The 23573-nt window shown below is 39.1% G+C and overlaps 1 protein-coding gene across 1 annotated transcript; it reads right to left on the reverse strand.

Annotated features, from left to right (window-relative positions):
* Nucleotides 1–474: 474 nt before the first annotated feature.
* On the reverse strand, nucleotides 475–23396 carry NHLRC3 (NHL repeat containing 3). The gene is made up of 7 exons (XM_053563918.1): nucleotides 23121–23396; nucleotides 22573–22725; nucleotides 22122–22269; nucleotides 15930–16130; nucleotides 13996–14087; nucleotides 10422–10534; nucleotides 475–2823 (listed from the first exon to the last, which is right to left on the reverse strand). Exons 1-7 carry the CDS (start codon nucleotides 23208–23210, stop codon nucleotides 2571–2573), a joined length of 1050 nt encoding a protein of 349 aa, XP_053419893.1. The 5' UTR covers nucleotides 23211–23396; the 3' UTR covers nucleotides 475–2570.
* Nucleotides 23397–23573: the final 177 nt, after the last annotated feature.

The raw sequence follows: 23573 nt of genomic DNA on the forward strand, positions 1-23573 counted from the left end.
ACGCCGCTGCTAATGTGACAGTGTGACAGGTGGCAGAGCTCGGGTGGTGATGTTAGAGACAAGAAGAGGGTAAATAGAGGAAGCTTGCTCACCCACTACTCACCTCCTGCTGTGCGGCCCACTTCCCAACGGGCCATGAACCAAACCAGTGACGGTCTGCAGGCTGGAGGCTGGGAGCACAGTGTTAAGTGACCCAAGCACACGTATGTGTAATAATTTGGGGTAAATCGTTGTTTGCCATCAGACTCATTCACGTTTTCTCTGACTGACAAATATTCCATTTAAAGACCCAATCGGAAGATACCTACAGCCTTTGATTTTCTAATGTATAAAAAGGTCCCACTTCTAATGCAGAATATACTGTTACCCATTACCTCAAAAGAAGCCACATTTCTTAAATTTTCCAAGCAACTTCTTGCAATATTTATGGTACATCAATGTACACTCTGTGTACGAAAAGGCAGACATTCTTAAAGCACCAACTTGTGATTTCATGATCGTTGTAAATCTTTAATGGAATAAAAAGTCATAAACTGCTTTTATGACATTAAAATCAAACTTTAATTGGGGAGCCAGATGATACTGTCTTTTTTAATACAATAATTTAATTTCTATTTTTCAGTAGAAAACACATCTATCATTCATTTAATCTACTAATCAAAAGAAAAAAGTGAAATCTATGATTGCAAGTATGCTAATAAAATAAACACAAGTTTTAGCAAGATACACAGAAATACTATTTGCAGTAGGGTTTATAGGAATCTGGTATAAAACAAAGTTAAATAAAACATTTCAGAAATGATAAACTCAGTTGACCTAACCTAAATTCCTTCAGAGAGGCATTTGCACTTCTTGTCCTGGCTCAAAAGCAAATCAACCCACCCTAAAAGACCTTCTTTCATTCACATCAGTTGACCATAGTAGGTAAACTGCAAAAAGTCCATTAGAAAATGTTTTGATAAGAGGATATAAACACAAAATTAAGGCAAACCTTGTAGTTGGTATCAGGTAAACAGCACATTTGGAACCTTTGTTAATAAAACGCCTCTAACTCACTCAGAGCTATAGCCAGATATCCAAGGGTACGTCTCTGTCGCGCGTCTGATCCTCACAGCCTCGTGAAGGAGGAAAGGCAGCAATGTTCCCGTCTAACTGAACGAGGACTAAGGTGACTCATTCAAGGTCATGGAGTCTGATGACTGGCACCAACATATGTATCAATGGCTTAGGATACAGGATGGGGTTTCATGTTGGTAGAATTACCTTTCTAACTACATCAAATGATATAATCCAAGCATCAAAACAAGTGCAAGTTCCTTCGGGTAGAGAGAGTGCTCCAGCAACGAGCACGGTCAGCTCCAGGTTTATTACAGGCTGGGGATTTACAGTAACACGTGAAAAGAGGGAAGCTACAGGAGGAAGGGGAAGAGTGATCTGAAAGATCAGAACGTGGCGAGCTTCCACCAAAACGCACAGTAAATAAAAGCAAACTGAAAAAAAAAAATATCTTGGTTGGGAAGCCAACATACTCACAACAAAGGGGGGAAATGAAATACAGAAAGGAAGGCAGGAAAGCAGTCGCCTTTCTGAACAGCTCAAAATGTTTGGCACAGCCCCACCGAATTAGTTCTCCTGGAACTTCTGTGAGGTAGACAAGCACCAGGGAAGAATTAAGTTCATGTTTAAAAGAAGAAAAAGAAAAAAAAAAAAAAGAAGGGAGCACGGAGGAGAGGTCCCTTTTGAATTCCACCTTTAAAAACACTCAAGGCATATGCAAAAACCTCTTTCAGTAAAGTGCTTAGCTGCCAGCCATTTCAGTCCCATCTTTAAGGGCTGACAGACATCAAGTATCTTACAGCTAAGGAACAAAAGCCAAGTTGGACTTTTGAAAAAGCCCCAAAACTACCAAGGGTTACAGCAAGTTTCCCATTTTTTTGTCCCTTCTCTACTTGGACCACAGCAAGCTCATCCGCAAGCTCAGAGCTGTCCAGCTCCGACTCAAATTCATTTCTCCTCCAAGACTCTATGAACCGCTCAGTCAGACGTGGTGCTCCTCCTTGCAAAAGACCCCCAACACCAGCACGCTGCCACTGCATGCCCGCCTCCTCCCCACTGGACTGCAAGCTACTCAGAAGGCAGGCAGCTCTGTTCTTCATTTCTGAATGCTGAGGCCCCAGCACTCTGTGGGTACTCAAATTAATCAATAGCTCACCTTTCTTATATCTCTCAATTTAATAAATTATCCTACAAACTTGTTTTTGTTCTTCTTTTTACCCATGGAGAATTAGTCTACCAGGGAAAACAATGACGTTATGACACTAGTCACTTTTTCCAACCCAATTTTTAAAAGTTTCATTCTTCTCATGAAAATATCTCTGTGCACTTATAAGTAAAACTAAGTCCCAAGAATGGCAACAAAATTTATGGTACTTAATGATATAAAAACAAATCTTTCTGATACTAAACTAGGTAAAGAAAAACAAATTCTTGTGCTCAACATCATTTTCAAGTACTTAATGAATCTGAAACTCAGAACTGGCACCTGAAATACCTGTAATGTTTGGTTCCCACTAGGAACCAAATGAAGAAAGGTAGCTACTCAAAGGGACATATTTTTGTACTTGTTTTGCTCCAATTTCTGCTACGTAGATTGCTCCAGTCTTTCTATCAACTTCTAAGAGATGCGGTAAAACTTCATCTGCTAGTTGGATGGTGCTGATCACGGAGCAGTCCCCAATGCTTCCCACCGGGGGTGCAGCGAGGATTGAAAGCTTGCTCAGATTCAGCTGGGCCACAATCAAGTACTTCCCATCAGGAGTGAATCTAAAGAGAAAGACATCAAATAAATACTTATTTTTGCAACATTTTTATCCCACACAGTGCTAACAACGGTAGCCATCTACTTACTGAATGATTCTTTTAAGAAGAATCTAAACTTGCTCTGTTTATGAGGGAATAAGGCATCTGTGATTGTAGACCAAAACGGGTTCAGCAGTGTACCCAGAAACAAGATAAGGGGAGGTTCAGGCCAAGTTTAATGGAAGGGGACTGAGACCTGCCTAGACAAAGATGGTGGCTTCCCCGAGAGTGGCTGGGGCTTGTTTTTACACTGGGCATAGGGGGAGAGAGATCCCACAGGTTGCTGGAAGGCTTTGGCAGGCTAAGGTCTTTCTGGTGGAACTCTTGGTTTGGGCCAGATAGGCCTTTTGTTCTGGGAGGGGAGGAGGGGAGGGAGGGGAAGGGCTTAGGCACCTAACATGGACACAACCAAAGATTAGCTTAAATTTTTAAAACTATCACTATCATACTCCCATATAAAATGAAACTAATGGAAAGTTGGTGTACAGACTGCTTCTGATTTTTGTCATGTGTTTAAAAGTGTAACAATGTATCCCCATTATGCAAACAGTACCTGCTACTCTCCAGGATAAAGGATGCAGGAGAGAGCCAGCGTATGTCATCTCAGATCTGGGATTCCACAGCGGACTGGAGTTTAACTCTTTTCATTTTATTTAACATTTGGAAAACCCAGATATCAAATTTCTCTGTATACGTTTTTCCTTCCCTTTTTCCCTGATTGAAAATTGACACTAAATATTTGAAACTTTCAGCTAGCCATTCAGAGGAAGTAAGCAAAATAACCAGACTAAAAGCAAGAATTTTAAAATACAAAGAAACGGGGATAGGGAAGTAATAAGATGGCTGAGTAGGGGCAGCATTTGACAGAGGCTCCTGTCCAGGGGGAGAGATAATGGACAGAATAGACTCAAAGAAGCTGCAGGTGGGGAGCTGAGCTAAGAGAGAAGATAGCCAAGTGCACATCTCTGCGACGACAAGCTGCGACTCTAAGGAAACAAAATCCAGGTACAAGGCCCATTGCCGAGAGGACGAGAGACCCCTCCCCAAAGAGAAGGGCTCACTAGCTGGGAACAAAAGACGTCTTATTTTACCCCACGGGAGAGAGCTGCTAAACAACAAGCCTCCTTCTCCAGGGAGGTTCCACTTGTGAGCCTAGGCATCATCTTACCCAGCATAAAACTGAACAAGTATTTTCCCTGCAATTATGAACTCCTAATCCACCCTTCCCCCTTCACCTGGGGGTCTGAAGGCCTGCCCCCTGCAGAGCCCAGAGTGGCAATTCCTTGAGAGGTATGGGCCTTGTGTGGACTACTGGAAGGCAGTGCAGAAACAGTGACTCAAGTGGAAGTTGGGGGTGCGGGGGGAGAGGGACACATGTGCGCGTGCACGAGAGAGAGAGAGAGAGAGAGAGAGGGCCACACCACACAGCAACAGTGTGGAGAGAGAGAGAGAGAGGGCCGAGAGGGAGAGAGAGAGAGAGAGAGAGAGAGAGAGAGAGAGAGAGAGAGAGGGCCACACCACACAGCAACAGTGTGTGGAGGTGTTCATGTCCAGGGACAGACATGGCGGTACACTTCCTTGTGTGGATCCCTATTACCAGGTCTCTGGAGACCCTCTGAATGCTTCCTGTTGAGAGTGATTGTACTGCCCAGAACCATCAGAGGAGAACTCTTGAGCTGGGCTGTCCACCTGAGGATCTCCCTGCCCCAGGTTGAGCGGTGGTCATTTTTTAGCAGGAGGAACTGATTCTCCTCCTCCAGCTGTTGCTGGGGGGAGGGAAGGGCAGGGTGCTGCAGTTGCTTGTATCTCTCCCCAGCTGGTATTTCAGCCTAACACTACAACTCTTTAGGATTGTATGGAGGCTGGCTGACTACAAGACAGAGACAGCCATCAGGTCCGGAGAGTCTCTGGCTGCAGCTCTGAAAGGGACCATTGTTAAGACCGTAGGGAAAAAAACAAAATCACCAGTCTGGCTTATTGGTAAAGGGCTGGTTAACTCCACTTCCTGGAGCCCTCGATCCAATCTTACTTTACCAGTTTACTAGCCAAATTGCAGAAAATAATCATGGGATGGAACCAGTGGAGGAACTCTCAAACATGAATAATCAGAGTAGATCAACTCCCCCAAGGAATGACACAGGAGACACAACAGAAGAGCCCATTCACAGACAAATGGCTGAGATGTCAGAAATAGAATTCAGAGTATGGACAGCAAACAAAATTAACAGAATGGAGGAAAAGATGGAAATAGCAATCTAAAGAGTTGTTCAAAAGTTATCTCGAGACATTAATGAATTCAAAGACAAAATCCCCAAGGATATGGACACAATAAGAAAAGAGAGAGAAATGCTCAAGGAAATGAAAAAGTTATTCAAGGAGCTTTGAAATTTAGTAGAATCCCTCAGTAATAGAGTTGAGCAGGCAGAAGAAAGGATCTCTGAAGTTGAAGACAAGGCTTTTGAACATTCCCAAGCACTTGAAGACACAGAGAAATGAAAGGCAAAAACAGATCATTCCCTGAGAGAGTTGTGGGATCATTCTAAAAGATCAAACATCTGACTTATAGGAATTCCTGAAGGAGAAGAGGATGGCCCTAAAAGCACAGATGCTCTACTCCAAGATACTACAGAGGAGAATTTCACGAGCATTACAAGAGAAACCATACACATACTCAGACAGCAGACAGAAAGATGCAATTCATATAAAGCCTCTTCTTTATATGAACACATTGTAATTAACTTTGCCAAAGTTAATATGAAGGAGAAAATTCTGTAAGCAGTCAGACATAAGAAAAGCTTGATCTACAAAAGGAAAAATATTAAAATGACTGCAGATCTTTCAGCCGAGACTTTTCAAGCCAGAAGAGGATGGGCATCGACCTTCTATCTTCTAAAGCAAAACAACTTTCAGCCCAGGATCCTATATCTGGTAAACTGAGTTTCATTTGTGATGGAGAAATCAAATATTTTACTGACATACACATGTTGAAGAAATTTGCCATAACTAAAACAGCTCTCCAGGAAATAGACCCATTTTCCATATTGATAAGCACAATGGTATATCACCAAACTAAAGTTACCCAGAATTTATCAAACAAAACCTAATTTCCACAATGGTGAAAGGATTAAAATATCCACTGGACCCTTAAAAAACATGACGGCCAGAACACTACCATACCAATCAATTCTTTCAATTAATGTGAATGCTTTAAATTGTCCTCTAAAGAGGCACAGGTTGGCTGACTGCATACAAAAACTCAGGTCAGATATCTGCTGCATACAAAAGACTCATCTTACCTCAAAGAATAAAAAGGATTCAGGGTAAAGGGATGAACATCCATAATACAGGCAAATGGAAATTAGAAAAAAGCAGGGGTTGTGATTTTATTTGCAGATACAATAGGATTTAAACCAACAAAGATAAGGAAGGACATGGATGAGTACTACATATTTGTCAAGGGAAATACTCAACATGAAGAGATTTCAATAATTAATATTTATGCACCCTACCTGAAAGCTCCTCAATTTATAAAGAAAACCCTAATGGAAATGAACAATTTGATACCTTCCTGAACTATAATAGGTGGAGATTTAAACACCTGTCAGATCCTCTGAGAAGAAACAAAACAAAGAAATAATAGACTTAAATGTGACCCTAGAACAAATGGACTTAACAGACAACTACAGAACATTTCATCCTAATAAAACTGAATACACATTCTAATTATCAGCCCTGGGATCATCCTCCAAAATTGATCATATCTTAGGACACGAGTCTAATCTCAACAAATTTATAAGAATAGAAATAAATTCCTCATATCTTCTCAGACCATCACTGAATAAAAATTGAAGTCAACAGCAATAGAAATCTTTCAAACAAAGTCATGGGAACTAAATAACCTTAAGCTGAATGATAGCTGGGTCAAAAACGGGATTAAGAAGGAAATCATCAAATTTTCAGAACAAATGATAATGAAGGCACAAATTATCAAAACCTGTGGGATACTGCAAAGGCAGTCCTAAGAGGCAAATTTATAGCATTAGAAGCCTTCATCAAGAAAACAGAAAGAGAGGAAGTCAACAACTCTAATTGGTCATCTCAAGCAAGTGGAAAAGGTAGAATTGTCTAACCCCCAAACCCAGCAGAAGAAAACATTCTGAAATAACAGAATAACAAAATAACAGATAATGCAGAAATACAACAACTCCTTAATAATTATTACAAAAACTATTCTCAGAAATATGATAATCTGGAGGAAATGGACCAATACCTGGAAGCATGCCACCTTCTGGGACAAAATAACCAAAAATAGAGCAGAACTAAATGAAACTGAAAATAAAAGAATCATTTAGAAGATCAATAAAAAGTCGGTTCTTTGAAAATATTAATAAAATTGATAAACCTTTGGCTAGACCAACCAGAAACAGAAACATAAAATCTCTAATAGTGTCAATCAGAAACAATAAAGGAGAAATAACAGAATAACAAAATAACACATAATGCAGAAATACAACAACTCCTTAATAATTATTACAAAAACTATTCTCAGAAATATGATAATCTGGAGGAAATGGACCAATACCTGGAAGCATGCCACCTTCCGGGACTCAGCCAGAAAGAATTAGAAATTTTGAACAGACCTATTATCTTCAACTGAAATATCATCGACTATATGAAATCTCCCAAAAAACAAAAGTCTGGGACCAGATGGCTTCACATCAGAATTCTACCAAACCTTCAAGGAGGAACTAGTACCTATATTACATAACCTTTTCCAAAACACAGAAAAAGAAGGAATCCTCCCCAACACATTCTATGAGGAAGTATCACCTTAATCCTCAAACCAGGAAAGGACCCAACAAAAAAAGCAAACTATAGACCAATATCATTAATGAACATTGATGCAAAATACTCAGTAAGATCCTAGCAAACAGAATTCAACAACACATCAAAAAATTATACACCACAATCAAGTGGGTTTTATCCCAGGGTTACAAGGTTGATTCAATATACGTAAATCTATAAATTAATACACCACATAAACAAAACGAAAACAAAGATCATATGATTCTATTAAGTGATGCAGAAAAAGCTTTTGGTAAGATCCAGCATCCTTTCACTATTGGAACACTTACAAAAATAGGCTTAGATGGGACACTTCTTAAACTGATAGAGGCCATGTACAGCAAACCCACAGCCAATATCATATTGAATGGAGTAAAACTGAAAACATTTCCAGTCAGATCTAGAACTAGACAGGAATGCCTATTGTCACCACTGCTATTCAACATAGTAATGAAGTCCTAGCCATCGCAATCAGGCAAGAGAAGAGAATCAAAGGGTATTCAAATAGGGGAGATCAAACTCTCACTCTTGGTGGACGACATGATTTTATAACTGGAAAACCCCAGGGACTCAACTACAAAGCTCTTAGAAGTTATCAAGGAACACAGCAGTGTCTCAGGATACAAAATCAATACTTTCAAATCAGTAGCCTTTATATATACTGTATACAGTCAAGCTGAAAATATAGTCAAGGACTCTATTCCTTTTACAGTAGTGCCAAAGAATATGAACTACCTGAGAATTTATCTAACAAAGGATGTGAAAGATCTCTGTAAAGAGAACTATGAAACTCCGAGGAAAGAAACAGCTGAAGATGTTAATAGAAAAACATACCATGCTCATGGCTGGGAAGAATGAACATTGTTAAATGTTCCATACTACCCAGAGCAATCTACAGATTTAATGCAATCCCCATCAAAGCACCAACGTCATACTTTAAAGAACTTGAAAAAATCGTACTTTATTTTATATGCAATGAGAAAAAACCTTGAATAGCCAATATATTACTTAGAAATAAAAACAAATCAGGAGGCATCATATTACCAGACTTCAGATTGTATTATAAATCTACAGTGATCAAAACAGCATGGCAATGGCACAAAAATAGAGAGGTAGATTTATGGAACGGAATAGAGAAACAAGAGATGAACCCATGCACATATTCTCATTTAATCTTTGATAAACCTAACAAAAACATAGATTGCAGAAAAGATTCCCTATTTAATAAAAGGTACTCGGTGAACTGACCTATAGAAGGTTGAAACTGGAACCTCACCATTAACAAAAATTGATTCTCATTGGATAAAAGATTTAAACTTAAGACATGAAACTATAAAAATAATAGAAGAGAGTGCAGGGAAAACACTTAATGATATTGGCCTGAGAAAATATTTTATGAGGACAATGCCCCTGGCAATTGATGCAACACCAAAAATATATTACAGGGATCTGATCAAGCTAGAAAGTTTCTGCACAGCTAAGGGCACTGCAGGTAAAGCAAACAAGACAGCCTTCAGAAGGGAAGAAGATTTTTGCAGGTTATGTTTCTGACAAAGGTCCAGTAACTAGAATCTATGGAAAAGTCAAATTAATCAATCAGAAAAGAACAAACAACCCCCATTTCTCTGTGTGCAAGAGACCTGAAGAGAAACTTCTCTGAAGATGAGAGGAACATGGCCTACAAACACATGAAAAAATGCTCAACACCTTTAATCATCAGAGAAATGCAAATCAAAACCACTCTGAGATATGGTCTAACTCCAGTAAGATTAGCCCCCATCAGAAAATCCCAAAACTGCAGCTGTGGATGTGGAGAGAAAGGAACGCTTCTACACTGCCGGCAGGACTGCAAACTAATACAGACTTTTTGGAAAGAAGTATGCAGAATTCTCAAGGAACTGGAAGTTGACCTACCATTGGTATCTACCCAGATGAACAAAAATCATTTTACAACAAAGACATTTGCACCAGAATGTTTACTAAAGCCCAATTCACAGTAGCCAAGTCATGGAAGCAGCCTAATGTCCATGAATAGATTAACAAATTATCTACCATGGAATACTATGCAGCCATAAAAAAGAGGGAGACTTTACATCTTTAATGTTTACCTGGATGGAGCTGGAACATACTCTTCTTAGTAAAGTACCTCAATAATGAAAAAAAAGTATGCAATGTACTCAATACTATTATGAAAACAATATATAGACACACATTCATACAAACCATAAAACACGAAGACAGTCAAGAAAGAGGAGGGAGGGGGTGGGGCAAGTTGAAGGAGGAAATATGGCGGGATCTCGCCTATTGTACACAATGCAAGGGTACATTTCAAAACAACTAAGAGTATAATGCAATGTCTTAACACAAAAATAAGTGGGGTGATGGTTATGTCAATTAGTTTAAGCATTCCACTTGTATGTCAAATCTTCATATTGTACCCCATAAAGGTATACAGTTATGTTTTAATAAAAATTAGGTTAAAAAAGTGTGTGTGTGTGTATATATATATATAAATCATATCATATTAGCTCAGGGCTCACCATAACCACATCCAATAAATGTTCTAGAAATTTTATATACAAAAGAATATAACTGAATTATATATAAATTCTACAATTTTCATTACGCTTTAACATCAAGGTTTTTAAAAAAAAAATAAATTAAAACTTTAACTTAAAGAAATAAAAATAAAATAAATAAAATAAAAAGAAACAAACCTGACTGAAGAAGGCCCCTCCTCTGTGAAACACCTACTCCATGCTCCTAACCACTCTCCAGTGTCTTTATCAAATACTTGAATTCTTTTATTTCCTCGGTCAGCAACCCACACCTGAAAAACAACCCCCCCCACCAGAAAAAGGTCAATTTGAAAAGATCCATGACATAAAAAAAAAAAAAAGATCCATGACAGAGACTAAATCCTTCTATCAATTAGTTTCACAATACATTATCTTAATACTTAGAAGAAGAAAAAAGAAAGTTCTTACTACTTAGAGGGCCCCAAAAAGTATTATAAGTTCTATTTAAGATGAGGAAAAACTGAAGTTCAGAGAGGTGAAGTGCCTTGTCCGAAGTGAGCTTACAGTGAGAGAGGCACGACCTGCCTTACTAGCCGAGCCTATGATGGTTTTTACTACACAAGCGAATAACTAAAAGACTGAAGCGCTCCACCATAACGCGGAGGATCAGCAGTAACCAAGAGTGACGAGGCTCATTCACGCCTCTAACAAGCATCCACTCTCGCTGAGTGCTGCCAGCTTGTCAGTTCCTGGGAAGACAAGGAAAAGCAGCCTTACCTCTCAGGAGCTGAGGACGGCAGGAAGTGGAGTATTCACTCCTATGGCAATACCATTAAACCTGCACCTGCTATTACCAAAGTACATTCAAGGCACTGAACCACTTAGAGAGGAAGCCTGAAACAGTAACACACAGAGAATGATACTAGGCTTAATTTAGGCTGGTACAGGCTGTAATGAGCTAGTAAGAAACTACTGTATAAAACAGGAGGTCAGAGGCACTCTTAAAGACAGCCCACGTGTTCTTGCATGCACCAGAGGGTGAACACAGAGGAGTGATTTATGAGGACATGAGGCCTGTGCTGTACAGAGGAACCCTGCTGACCTCCACCTGTCTCTTTCAGTCCTATGGATTTCTTCGGTTTGTAAATACCTATTTTTTCAGGGCAAACCAGTCTCTTTGTCAGTGTGTATAAATTTTAGCAACCACTGAATTCATCCTCAGTCAGAAACAAAGAAAGACTCATACAATTTTAGAAAGGTTATTGATGTCTAAGTAAGGCAATTTCTCAAGATCTTTTCTAGGGCTATAATACTTTTTTTTTTTTTCAGTTTTTGGCCAGGGCCAGGTTTGAACCCACCACCTCCGGCATATAGGGCTGGTACCCTACTGTTTTGAGCCACAGGCACCGCTTTAGGGCTATAATTCTTTACTAAGAGTGAGTTTCCTTACAGATTTTGGGATTTGTATCTCAAAGAAATGACCAAGGAAGAAATACAGTATATACACCTACGAATAAATGAAACCTTAGATAGTCAGCATTATCTTTCCTACCCTGAAACTCACTGAATTCTGATTATGAGGATCATGTTTAAGAAATGTCAACTAAAAATAAAATCCTAAGCCTCCCAATGATTGAACAGACCCCCTCTTGGCCATGAAGACCCCGGAAAAACCCTAACACTAATTTCTGGTCATGGTGGCAAACAAGGCTGACAGGCCTCGTTATACCCCCTCCCTTGAAGAGTTCAGACACAACTGACCAGAACTCATGTTAAAACAGAGACTGTAACACTGACAAAATAGACTGTGTGACAAAAAGATACCAAATTATAAATAAGAAGGCTCTGGCAGGCAAGGATTAAGTTATACCTTAAAATTTATAAAATCTAGTTAAACAGGTTTTTCTTAATAGCATGGTATCACACAGATAACAGAACCGCTCCCCTCGCCCCAGACATCCATTCCTACTGACTACAAATTTTTAGACAAAGCTTAATACTTTGAATCAATTGTCAATTAAAGAATCTCTAAATTCACCTATGACTTATAAGCTCCCACTCAAGATATCTCACTTTCTTGCGCTGAAACAATGAATACCTTGTATAAATTCTTTTATTTTACAAGCAATTCCTGTCTCCCTGCAATGTATAAAACCAACCTATAACCCCACCACCTTAGGCACACTTCCTCAGGAGGTCTTGAGATTGTGTCTCCCTGGGAACACACTCACTGGTTCAGAATAAACCTCTTTATTTTACAGAGTTTGGGCTTTTCTGTTCATAGAAACAAGTCTTTAACTCTGGGACTAATTAACTTTTCATATAAGGTCATGGAAATGATTAAATGTGTTAACCATATAAAATGCTCAAAACATCATTGCTATTGTTATAAAAACTCAAGTGTGTAGAAATTAACATTTTTTCTTTATCACTCAGTAATGCCAGAGTACACCATTAAACGATTTCCAAGGCCTCTTAGAAGGGTGCTCCTCACCACAATGAATTCAACTGGGTATAGGTCTTGCATGGTCTGAAACTTGATCTTTTTCTGAGCATAAAATAGGAGTAATTAACCAAGCTCAGGAGGGTAATGTATAAAACTCAAATTCCAACTTTCTAGTTCCTAATTTACACACAAAGTTCATATGGTTAGCTAACTTCTCGTGGTAGCTAGAAACACATAATGTTCAAATCATTCTTATTTGGCCAGGCATGGTGGCTCACACCTGTTAATCCCAGTACTCTGGGAGGCCAAGGTGGGTGGTTGGCTTGAGCTCACAGGTTTGAGACCAGCCTAAGCAAAAAGAGAGACCCCCGTCTCTACTAAAAATAGAAAAATTGATGCAAGAGGATCACTTGAGCCCAAGCTGGAGGTTGCTGTGATCTATGACATCACAGCACTCTACCCAGAGTAACAGCTGAGACTCTGTCTCCAAAAAAAAAATCATTCTCACTTTGTCAACATAGGAAGCCAAATCATAATTAGAAGTTTGGTCTCTGAGCACAGAATCAGAAGTGGAAATGTATTCAACGCCTAATGGCATGAAGTCGAGTAGCCTGACATATCTATTATTTGTCAAGACATTTAGTCGTTCACATGCGAGATGACTGCTATAAAGTAGAAGAGATTTAGCCCGTGCACTCGCATAACTGACAGTGTATCCAAATGACTACAACACAGCGTGACAGTCACTATGATGAGGACGTACAAGCCCCTAGAGGAAAACATGAAGAGAAACTAAAAACTTTTTGGTGGGGGTTTGGTTGTGGGAAGATAACCTCAAAGAAGTGATAACTTTATATTCTTAGGTCAGTAAAAGCAATAGATGTGGTAGTGGATGAGAGTAAGAAAGAGAAACGGATTGAAATTTGTTGGTGAAAGCTTTCTGTGTCTCAAATAGGGTGGAGTTAGTGAGAGCAAGACATTGCCTAGACGGCTCTCTTTTCCAAGCTTCCGAGATTAACCTTTCCTGCCCCTCTTTTGAACAACACATTTTTTTCTTAAGAATTGAAAATACATTCAAACACTTTTAGTAGAACTTTCTGAGCAGGAGGGCATCTTTTAGTTGAAAACCTCCCCCACGTAGGAGCTAAGCATTTACGAGAGGGCATGAGTGCACACCTAGCCCACCCCCAGGGCAACTTGTCCAGACACACCTATAACATACACGTGTACTCATGATCTATACACAAATGCCCCCACACACGCAGACACTCACGTACATGCGTATTCAGACACACAGCCCCAGACGTGGTGACAACATATTTTTACCCGACCAGCTGAATCAACTGTAATGCTATGAGGTTTGTTGAACTTAGCAGGTCCTGTCCCATTTTCTCCATGCAGCCAAAGGATCATGAAATCTATAAATGGTAAAAACATATGGTTAAGGCAACATATAGAATGTCCTACATGTATTTTATGATGTAAGATTTCAAAAAACTATTCCGTTCTATCCCTGGTTCACTTGACTAGGCTTTCTCGGATTCCTGTCTAGACACCTATTTGCCTATTTCTTTTTTTTACTACATGTGCTGCCAAGGCAAGCACTATTTACCTATTTCTTATGCTTTACAAAAGAAAACAAAAATTCCTCCCCTAATTAGATTAAGCATTAACCTAATTCTTTAATTATCTTAACTTGAATTTTTTGTGATTGCTTCAAAATCATCATTTAAGGTTGATGTCATCCTCTCCCGCACACTGATTCCCTTTCATAACTTAACATTATTTGGTATTACTGTTCCAATGAACTTAAAAATTCACGTTATGTTTTTACAGTCTATCTCCTTTGTTATGCACTGAAACGGGTTGAACTGTGCTCCTCCAAAGAGATGTGGATGTCCTAACTACGGGTACTTACAAATGTGCCACTATTTGGAAACAGAGTCTTTGCAGATGTGATTAAGTTAAGGCTCTCAAGACAGGAAGATGAGTTCATCCTGGATTTAGGGTTAGTCCTAAATCCTCATTAAGAGAAAAGGAGGGGGAGATTTGAGACCCTTGGGAAGATGGAGGCAGAGACTGAAGTTATGCTGGTACAAGCGAAGAGATGTCTGAGCCACCAGAAGCTAGAAGTGGCGACGCAAACTCCTTCCCGAGAGCCTTTAGAGAGAGTAGGGCCTACCAGATTCCAAACTTCAGAATTCTAAAATAGTGAGAATAAATTTGTATTGTATAATGCACCTAGTTTGTGACAATCTGTCATAGCAGCCATTAGAAACTAATAAATCCATATTAAATGTGTCTCCTAAATGTGGTGGTTTCTTTCACAGAATTTTTTTGGATTCTTGCTTAATCCTCACCCTCCATGCCTTTAGCTGTTACCAATAAAATGCAGTTACAAAGTGATAAAGTGACTACACAGCCTCCAAATGACGAACCTCACTCAGAACAGACCTCACTGTAATAGTCTTATAAAAACTCTGCTTCTGTAATATCATTTTCCTACTCAAAACACCCCTCCAAGATGCTTTATAGTCACAAGTGCCTTTAAAAATCCTCAAATGAGCTTTCAAGGACATCCCAAATTTTAATTTACACCATTGGAAAAGTGTACCTTCAGCTCCTTCCCTGCTAATAATCATCTGTGAGCCATGTATGATAAAACCTCCATGAAATTCCCCTCACCCCATCTTCTCTCACCAAAACTAATTTAGTTCAAGAACCACTTCCATTATGAAACCTTGTCCTCTTTCTCCAATCAATCCAGGTTATCCTCCTGATTCCTATTTTACTGTAAGAATCAATAATGTGGACAACGTATCATTGCTTCATGTGTAGCAGACCCGTGTCTCCTGAGAGCACAGGACGCAGAGCGGGCACTCAAGCAGGCTCTCGCTGATTCCTCAGCCTCCACAACGCCCGACTCTGGGACTCTGGCTCCCTTACTTTTTCATTCCTAACTGGAGAGGATACCCGGTTACCTCTTGAGCCCTATAAACTCTTGTTCTGCCTCAGGCTCCTTTTGGAAGAGTGTCCTGGCCTTTGGTAAAGAATAAGCGGCTCTGTTATCAGAATCATTAATTGTTGGCTATCACATCCGTCTGTTTTCCAGTGTTTTTTAGTAATACATTTCACCTCTTTACACATAGTTTTATACATAACTCTGTTATAATATTACACTGTTACAACATTTAAGTATCAAATCACTTAAATCTAATTTATACTATTCCCATAATACCACAGAAAGTGAGGCCACACACCTTGGGACAGTTTGATCAATCTATTATTCAGCCCTCCGTCTCCATCCACAATGTAAATATCTCCTGTGTCCTCTACATACAATTCTGCGGGATTGTCAAACTGCAGGGGGTTCAAACCAGTGCCTTTTTTGCCTGGGGTACCCAAGATTTGAACAAGGTCACCAAAGGAATTGTATTTTTTAACAGTATGACCATAGGATCCTGTAAAGACAGAGATGCACATTTCACAAACAAAACTGTATAATCACATTTTTCAAGTAAGCTGAGAGCAAAAATTTGATAAGTATTAAACAGCAATAAAAAGGTTTATGGATTTAGGTAAATAAATATTATAATGGACAAAAGCGCTTCTTCTTAAGTTCTAAAGCCACACTTGTTCAAGACCAAAATCTCTTGTTATTCCAAAGTAGGTAGTAGGTAGATTCTAAATTCAAATAAATAACTCCCCCAACAGACTCATTATATAGAAACCTCATATTACTATCAAATTATTGGTGTACCATTTTCTTTTTTAATCTAATATTTATTCACAAACATGTGAATAACCATGTTTATAAAAGGAAATCAAGAAGAAGTTGCAAAACAAACAACTTACATTTGTTCACATACATTTCTTCAGTTTCAGTAGGTCAACAAAAAAATTCTCTGTGGTACTACTATTTTTAAAATACATTTTTCTCCTAGCGAAAACAAATTCAAAACTTCGCCCTTCAACTTTCCTTTCCTAAGAAAAAATATCTTTCCCAAATCACTAGTATCTTATTTTCTCACATTAAAATTTCTTTCTTTGAGTTAAAATTATCTTAAAAGCAAAAGCATAAAGTAGGATATTAAAAAATACAGGAAAATCATTAAGCAGTTAGCAGAAATAAACATGAAGGCATGAAGGACCAAATTAAGAGGTGTTCAAAGGACTAAGTGGATACATTAGGCTTAGCAGAAATAAAGTGAATCAGCTTACGTTACACTTCTATCTTGAAAAACATACTGATTTATACTTGATTTGGACACTTGAGCTTCACTTTACAGTAACAAGAGAACACAAAACCCTCAACATTTCTAACAAAAGAGACAGAATACTGCCAAATCATGTATTTTTTTAAAGGGGGCTGATTTGTCACCATACTTTTGATCAGAGAAAGATGAGAAAACTGTCTTCAGATGTGTACTTAAGAAAACAAGTTTTAATGGAAAGAATGAAGAGACCATCTGTGCCCTTTTTATTTCTAGAAATCGGTGAGGTCATAAAGCAGCACATGAATAGAATGACCCAACTTAACAGTGACTCCTGGGAGGAAAAATGTGAAAACAGTCAAATCTCATTATAATATTGTTAATACAATGAATTCAGAGATAATCTAGATTTTTTGGTTTTACCAGAATCTTAATATCCAAAATACAGCTTTAAAATCCAGGTCATCAGCTGAGGCCTAGAAATCTTGTTCTAAGAATAGCTTTGGTAATGGACACTATAATAAAAACTGAGACCTCATCACTTCCAAAAACTGGTAACTGAATTAGCCAGAAATGAGTAAACAGGATGTCCACTAGGTGCCTTTATCCAGAAAACATTCAAGAAGTAGGCCAAGAAATAATAGAAATATTGTCATTACCATCCCATTCCTTCCTCAGTTCCTCAGGTAATGCCCGCCTCTCTCTAGTACCACCTTGTCTGAAGCCACAAGTATAGGTGAATCACTTTCTCCACAGCTGTAAATTCAATTATGCTCACTTCATTTTTCAGCATTTTCTTCCTTTATTTTTTTTTTTTTTTGAGACAGAGCCTCAAGCTGTTGCCCTGGGTAGAGTGCTGTGGCATCACAGCTTACAGCAACCTTCAACTCCTGGGTTCAAGCGATTCTCCTGCCTCCGCCTCCCAAGTAGCTGGGACTACAGGCACCTGTCACGATGCCCAGCTGTTTTTTGGTTGCAGCTGTCATTGTTGTCTGGCAGGCCCAGGATCTGAACCCACCAGCTCAGGTGTATGTGGCTGGTGCCTTAACCACTTGAGCCACAGGCGCTGAGCCTCAGCATTTTCTACTAAGAATATTTGATGGTGGAAAGATTTCAGACATGCTCAAGTCAATGGAATTTCAAAAACCTTAACACCAGTTTCTCCAAATCTTTGCACTTTGGGCAACACAGTAGTTCTGGTTTCTTAGCTCAATCTCTTTTGGAAGAACACTGGTAAAGTAAAATGAGGGTCAAGGATCCCATTCACTCACGTTCACAGACTGCCATTTTATTTGGCTTCACTGAAGACGTTTAGAGCTATTTCATCTGAGAAGAGCAACTCACACTTTGAAGAATTGTCCCTTCAGCTCCTCCAAGGAGAAACTAAACAAAGAAGTAAAGGATTTAAACACAACCTCAGAACAAGTGGGCTTAACAGACACATAGTTAGTGCTTCATCTTAATAAAACTGAGTACACATTCCTCTCAACAGCCCACGGATCATCCTCCAAAACTGATTCATCGTCTTTGAGCACAAATCGAATCTCAACAGCTTTAAAGGAATAGAAATTATACCTGTACCTTCTCAGACCAACACAGAATAAAAGTAGAAGCCAACAACAACAGAAATCTTCATAGGTGCCTTGTTTAGTCATGGAAACTAGACAACCTCATGATGAATGACAGCTGGGTCAAGGAGGAAATCTCTAAGGAAACAGATTTTTCTAACAAGGTGACAATGAAGCCACAAGCTATCAGAACCTGTGAGATACAGCAAAGGCAGCCCTAAGAGGGAAGTCTGGACCATTAGACGCCTTTATCAGAAAACAGAAAGTGCAACAACCTACTGGACCATCTCCAGGAACTGGAAAAACAAGAACAATCCAATTCCAAACCAGAAGAAAAGAAATAACCAAAATCAGAGCAGAATTAAATGAAATTGAGAACACCCAAACTGTTAGGAAGATCAGCAAAACAAAAAGTTGGTTCTTTGAAAAGAGTAATAAAATTGATAAACCATTTGCTAGACTAACTAGAAATGGAGAAGATCTTTAATGACATCAGAAACAAAAAGGGGGAAATAACAACTGATTCCACAAAGATACAAAAGATCCTCAAGGATTACTATAAAAAAAACTCTACGCCCAGGAATCTGAAAACGTAGAGCAGTGGTTCTCAACCTTCCTAATGCTGTGAACCTTTAATACAGTCCAAAGGGGTCGCAAACCACAGGTTGAGAACCGCTGATGCAGAGGAAACGAAATAATACCTAGAATCACCCCACCTTCCTAAACTCACCAAGAATTAGAAATTCTGAATCAACCAATATAAAGCACCAAATTGTTGCAACAACAATTAAAAACCTTCCAAAAAAGGAAAGTCCTGAACTAGATGGTTTGACATCAGAATTCTACCTTCAAACCTTCAAACAAGAGCTAGTATCTATATTGCAGAACCGATTCCAAAACACAGAGAAGGAATCCTCCCCAACATGTTCTACCATATGTCACCCTGATACCAAAACCAAGAAGGGCTCAACGAAAAAGGAAAACAAAGACTAGTATCATTAATGAATATCAATGCAAATATATTCAGTAAGATCCTAGGAAGGACAACAGAGCTACACATCTAAAAAACTATACATAATGATCAGGTGGGCTTTATCCCAAGGATGCAAGGTGGGTTCAACATATATGAATCTATAAATGTAATTCACCATATAAATAGAAGCAAAAACAAAGACTATATGATCCTCTCAATAGATGAAGAAAAACTATTTGAGAAAATTCAGTATCCTTTTCTGACAAGAACACTGAAGAAAATAGGCACAGATGCAACATTTCTTAAACGGGTAGGGGGCCGTCTACAGCAAACCCACAGCCAATCTCATGCTGAATGGAATAAAACCGAAAGCGTTTCCACTTAGAACTGGAACCAGGGAAGGGTGTCCATTACTGAAATGGAGGGCTAGAAGTTCTAGCCAATGCAATCGGCAAAAGAAGGACATTGAGGGGGCTCAGATGGGGACTGAGGTCAAACTTTCCCTCTTTAACAATGATAAGATCTTACACTTGCAAAACCTGAGTCTCGACCATAAGGTTTCTGGAAGTGATGAAGGAATATATAGTGTCTCGGGACAAAAATCAATGTACACAAATCTTAATATGTCCCAATAACAGTCAAGTTGAGAATCAAATCAAAGACACAATCCTTTTCATAGTAGCTTCAAAGAAAATGAAATACCTGGGAATATACCTAACAAAGGACATGAAGGATCTCTGTAAAGAGAACTATGAAATGCTGAGAAAAGGAACAGCAAAAGATGTGAATAAATGGAAGAACATACCATGCACGTGCTTGTGTCTGGAAAGAACCAACATGGTTAAAATGGCCATACTACCCAAAGCAATCTACAGATTTAATGCAATCCCCATTAAAGCACCAATATCATATTTAGAAGAACTTCAAAAAATAGTACTTTATTTTATATGGAACCAGAAAAAAGGCGATGCAATTTTAAGAAATAAAAACACATCTCTAGGCATTTAAGAAATAAAAACACATCAGATTATATAAGTCTATAGTGATCAAAACAGCATGGTACTGGCACACAAACAGAGATACAGATCTATAGAACAGAATAGAGAACCCAGAGAGTAACCAGCCATGATCACCACCTGGTCTCTGATAAACCAAACAAAAGCATGCACTGGGGAAAAAGAATTCCTAGTTAATAAATCGTGCTGTGAGAACTGGTTAGCCACATTTAGAAGACTGAAACTAGACCCAAACCTCTCACCACTGACAAAAACCAACTCTTGCTGGATAAAAGATTGAAATTTAACCCACAAAATAATAAAAATCCTAGTAAGAAGTGTGGGAAAAACTCTTGACACTATTGGTCTGGGCAAAGGTTTTATGAAAAATTCCCCCTTGGCAACTGCAGCAACACCAAAAGTAAATAAATGGGCCATGATCAAGCTAAAAAGCTTCTGCAGAGCTAAGGGCACCACAACTAAAGCAAACAGATAGCCTTCACAATGGGAAAAGATACCTGCATGTTATGAATCTGACAAAGGGCTGGTAACTAGAAATCTACAGAGAACTCAAATTAATCAACAAGAAAAGAGCAAACAACCCCCCTTTATAAGTTGGCAAGAGACTTGAACAGAAAGTTCTCTGAAGATGACAGATGTGTGACCAATAAACACATTAAAAAATGCTCATCATCCCTAATTCTCAGAGAAATGCAAATCAATACCACTCTGAGATACCAACTAACTCTAGTGAGATTAGCCTGCATCACAAAATCTCAAAGCTACAGATGCTGTCATGGATGTGGAGAAAGGGAACGCTTTTGCACTGCCGGTGGGGTTGCAAACTAACACAACCTCTATAGAAAGAAGTATGGAGAATTCTCAAAGAACTAAAAGTCGCCTTCCATTTGATCCCTCAATCCCATTACTAGGTATCTACCCTGTAGAAAATAAATCATTTTACCACAAGGACATTTCCACTAGAATGTTTACTGCAGCTTCACAATGGCCAAGACATGGAAGGAACCCAAGTGCCCATCAACCCATGAATGGATTAACAAACTGCTTTATATGTATACCATGGAGCACTTTCAGTCATTAAAAAAAGATACTTTACATCTTTTGTATTAACCTGGAGGGAGCTGAAACACTTTCTTCTTAGTAAAGTATCACAAGAATGTAAACTCAAGTATCCAATGCACCCAATACTAATATGAAAACTACAGAAAAACAATAAACATGCCCACAGGAGAGAAAAACACAAGTCTATTCAAGTGGGGGGGAGGGGGGAAAGAGGGAAAGCGGACAAGAGATGAAGGAGGGATACTGGTAAGCTCTCACCTAATGTGCACAATGTAGAGGCACACAGCACACACCCAGATGAAGGGCGCAACAACTTGAATTTTACCTTAGAACTTGTGTTTCTAACCTAATTGTTTGTACCCATTAATCTGAAATTAACATAAAAAGAAGATGAGAAGTCCCTTGACAAATTCTTGTAAAGATCATGATAATAGCCTCCTTGTTAAATTTCCTGATTCTGCAGAAGTACAATGCAAAGATAGAAACACTTTATTTCATGAAGCATTAAAGAAATGACCAGTAAGTTTCAGCAACTCTGATTGGAAACTGCACAAGCAAGAACATGAGTAAAGATATGATTTTTTTAGGAAGAGAATTTAGTAGATATTGCTACACATACCACTTCCTACATCCGTGATCCAGATGGAGTGTTCGGGTAGTGTACTGGCTGCAAACATACCGTGAGGTGTGTCAACTGTATAATTCCAGGATCGTAGGAAATATCCATCCTCTGCAAACACTAATACCTTTGGGATGTTATTCCCTCTCTGAAGGTATACAAAAATAACTTCTTAGATAGTATCAGTTTTAAGGAAATATAATCTTTATTTTGCCAAAGAGAAACAAAAATTAAAGTTAATTTAGAAATTTAGTGACATTTGAGAAACCAACTTCAAAACCCCAACAATATTATGTGTAATCTTTCGCATTCAAAGCCAAAATATTTACTTGAAACTATCTCAAAAATAAAGTGTATAATTAGCATAATATGAATGCATATAATTACTAAAGTAAGGTTGTTGTTTTCTTCATATTGTTCATGATTATCTTTTAATTTCTATTTTACTCACTTGTGCTATGTAAACCAATCCATTGAGGGAGTCAACTCCAACACAAAATGTGGCTCCAGTGAAATACTCTGATTGCTTAGGCCAATCCACATCCAGCCGGTAAAGAATTCTCTCAGTTTTCCAGGAAATTTGAAAAGCAAAGTTTCTCAAAACCTTAAATAAAATCATAAGAGTAAGATTCAGTTCACCCTCTACGTACGAAAAAAAAGAGGGGGTAATGACTTTTTTTTTTTTTTTAAGCATGCCTTGGTAACTAGAATTTTGCTGGACTGAAATAATTCCAAATAAATGGGCTCTTAATACGTACGAATGTCTAAAGATCAAGAAGACCACACCAATCTGCAAATTATTTCAAAGTTAGCAAAGAAAAAATAAGGAAAATAGCGATGCACCATCTACAAACTTTTCAACAGTCAAGGAAACAGGTTGGTGCTTCGGTCTCAGTGACAGACAGAGCAGGACTCGCCGCCTCCACCCACGACTGCAGTGTCGCCTCCCAGCAGTGCCATCCACACACCCGACAGTCCTTCCCTCGCTACTCAACTCACTGGAGAGTCACAGAAACGCGAATGTAAAACCAGGAAGCCGAGAAAGAAGCCGGCAGCGGCGGCGCAGACCCAGAATCGCGCCACGGCCATGGAGGAAGGCGGCCCGGCACCCTCAGGTCCCAGCTCGTGGCTGCAGAGAGTCGGCCTGAACCCCTATCTCCAGCCTCCTTTCCGTGGAGACGCAGGCTTTTAAACTAAAGGGGGCAGAGACCAGGACTAAGGAGACCAACTTCGCACGCCCGGCGCCTTCCTGGGTCCCCGGCCCGCGTCAGGCGCCTGGTGGGTGGGGAGACTCAGTGACCACCTTTCTCCGCCCCTCGGGGCGGTCCACGACGCAGACTCCGCCCAGCCGCCAAAATTAGGGTGCCCATATATATGCCTTAACCGAAGAACGTTTATTCTTTTTAATTGAGACGGAACAATCAAACTTTAGCACAAACAAGAAGCATAATG

Source organism: Nycticebus coucang, chromosome 15, assembly GCF_027406575.1.
Source record: "Nycticebus coucang isolate mNycCou1 chromosome 15, mNycCou1.pri, whole genome shotgun sequence".
Classification (NCBI taxonomy): Eukaryota; Metazoa; Chordata; class Mammalia; order Primates; family Lorisidae; genus Nycticebus; species Nycticebus coucang.

Coding starts and splice junctions, on each gene's coding strand:
- NHLRC3 (XM_053563918.1), bottom strand. CDS start 23,210: ATGGCCGTGGCGCGATTCTGGGTCTGCGCCGCCGCTGCCGGCTTCTTT. Junction 22,726..23,120: donor CGCGTTTCTGTGACTCTCCA/GTGAGTTGAGTA, acceptor ATTTTATTTAAG/GTTTTGAGAAACTTTGCTTT. Junction 14,088..15,929: donor ATTGATCAAACTGTCCCAAG/GTGTGTGGCCTC, acceptor TACCATTTATAG/ATTTCATGATCCTTTGGCTG.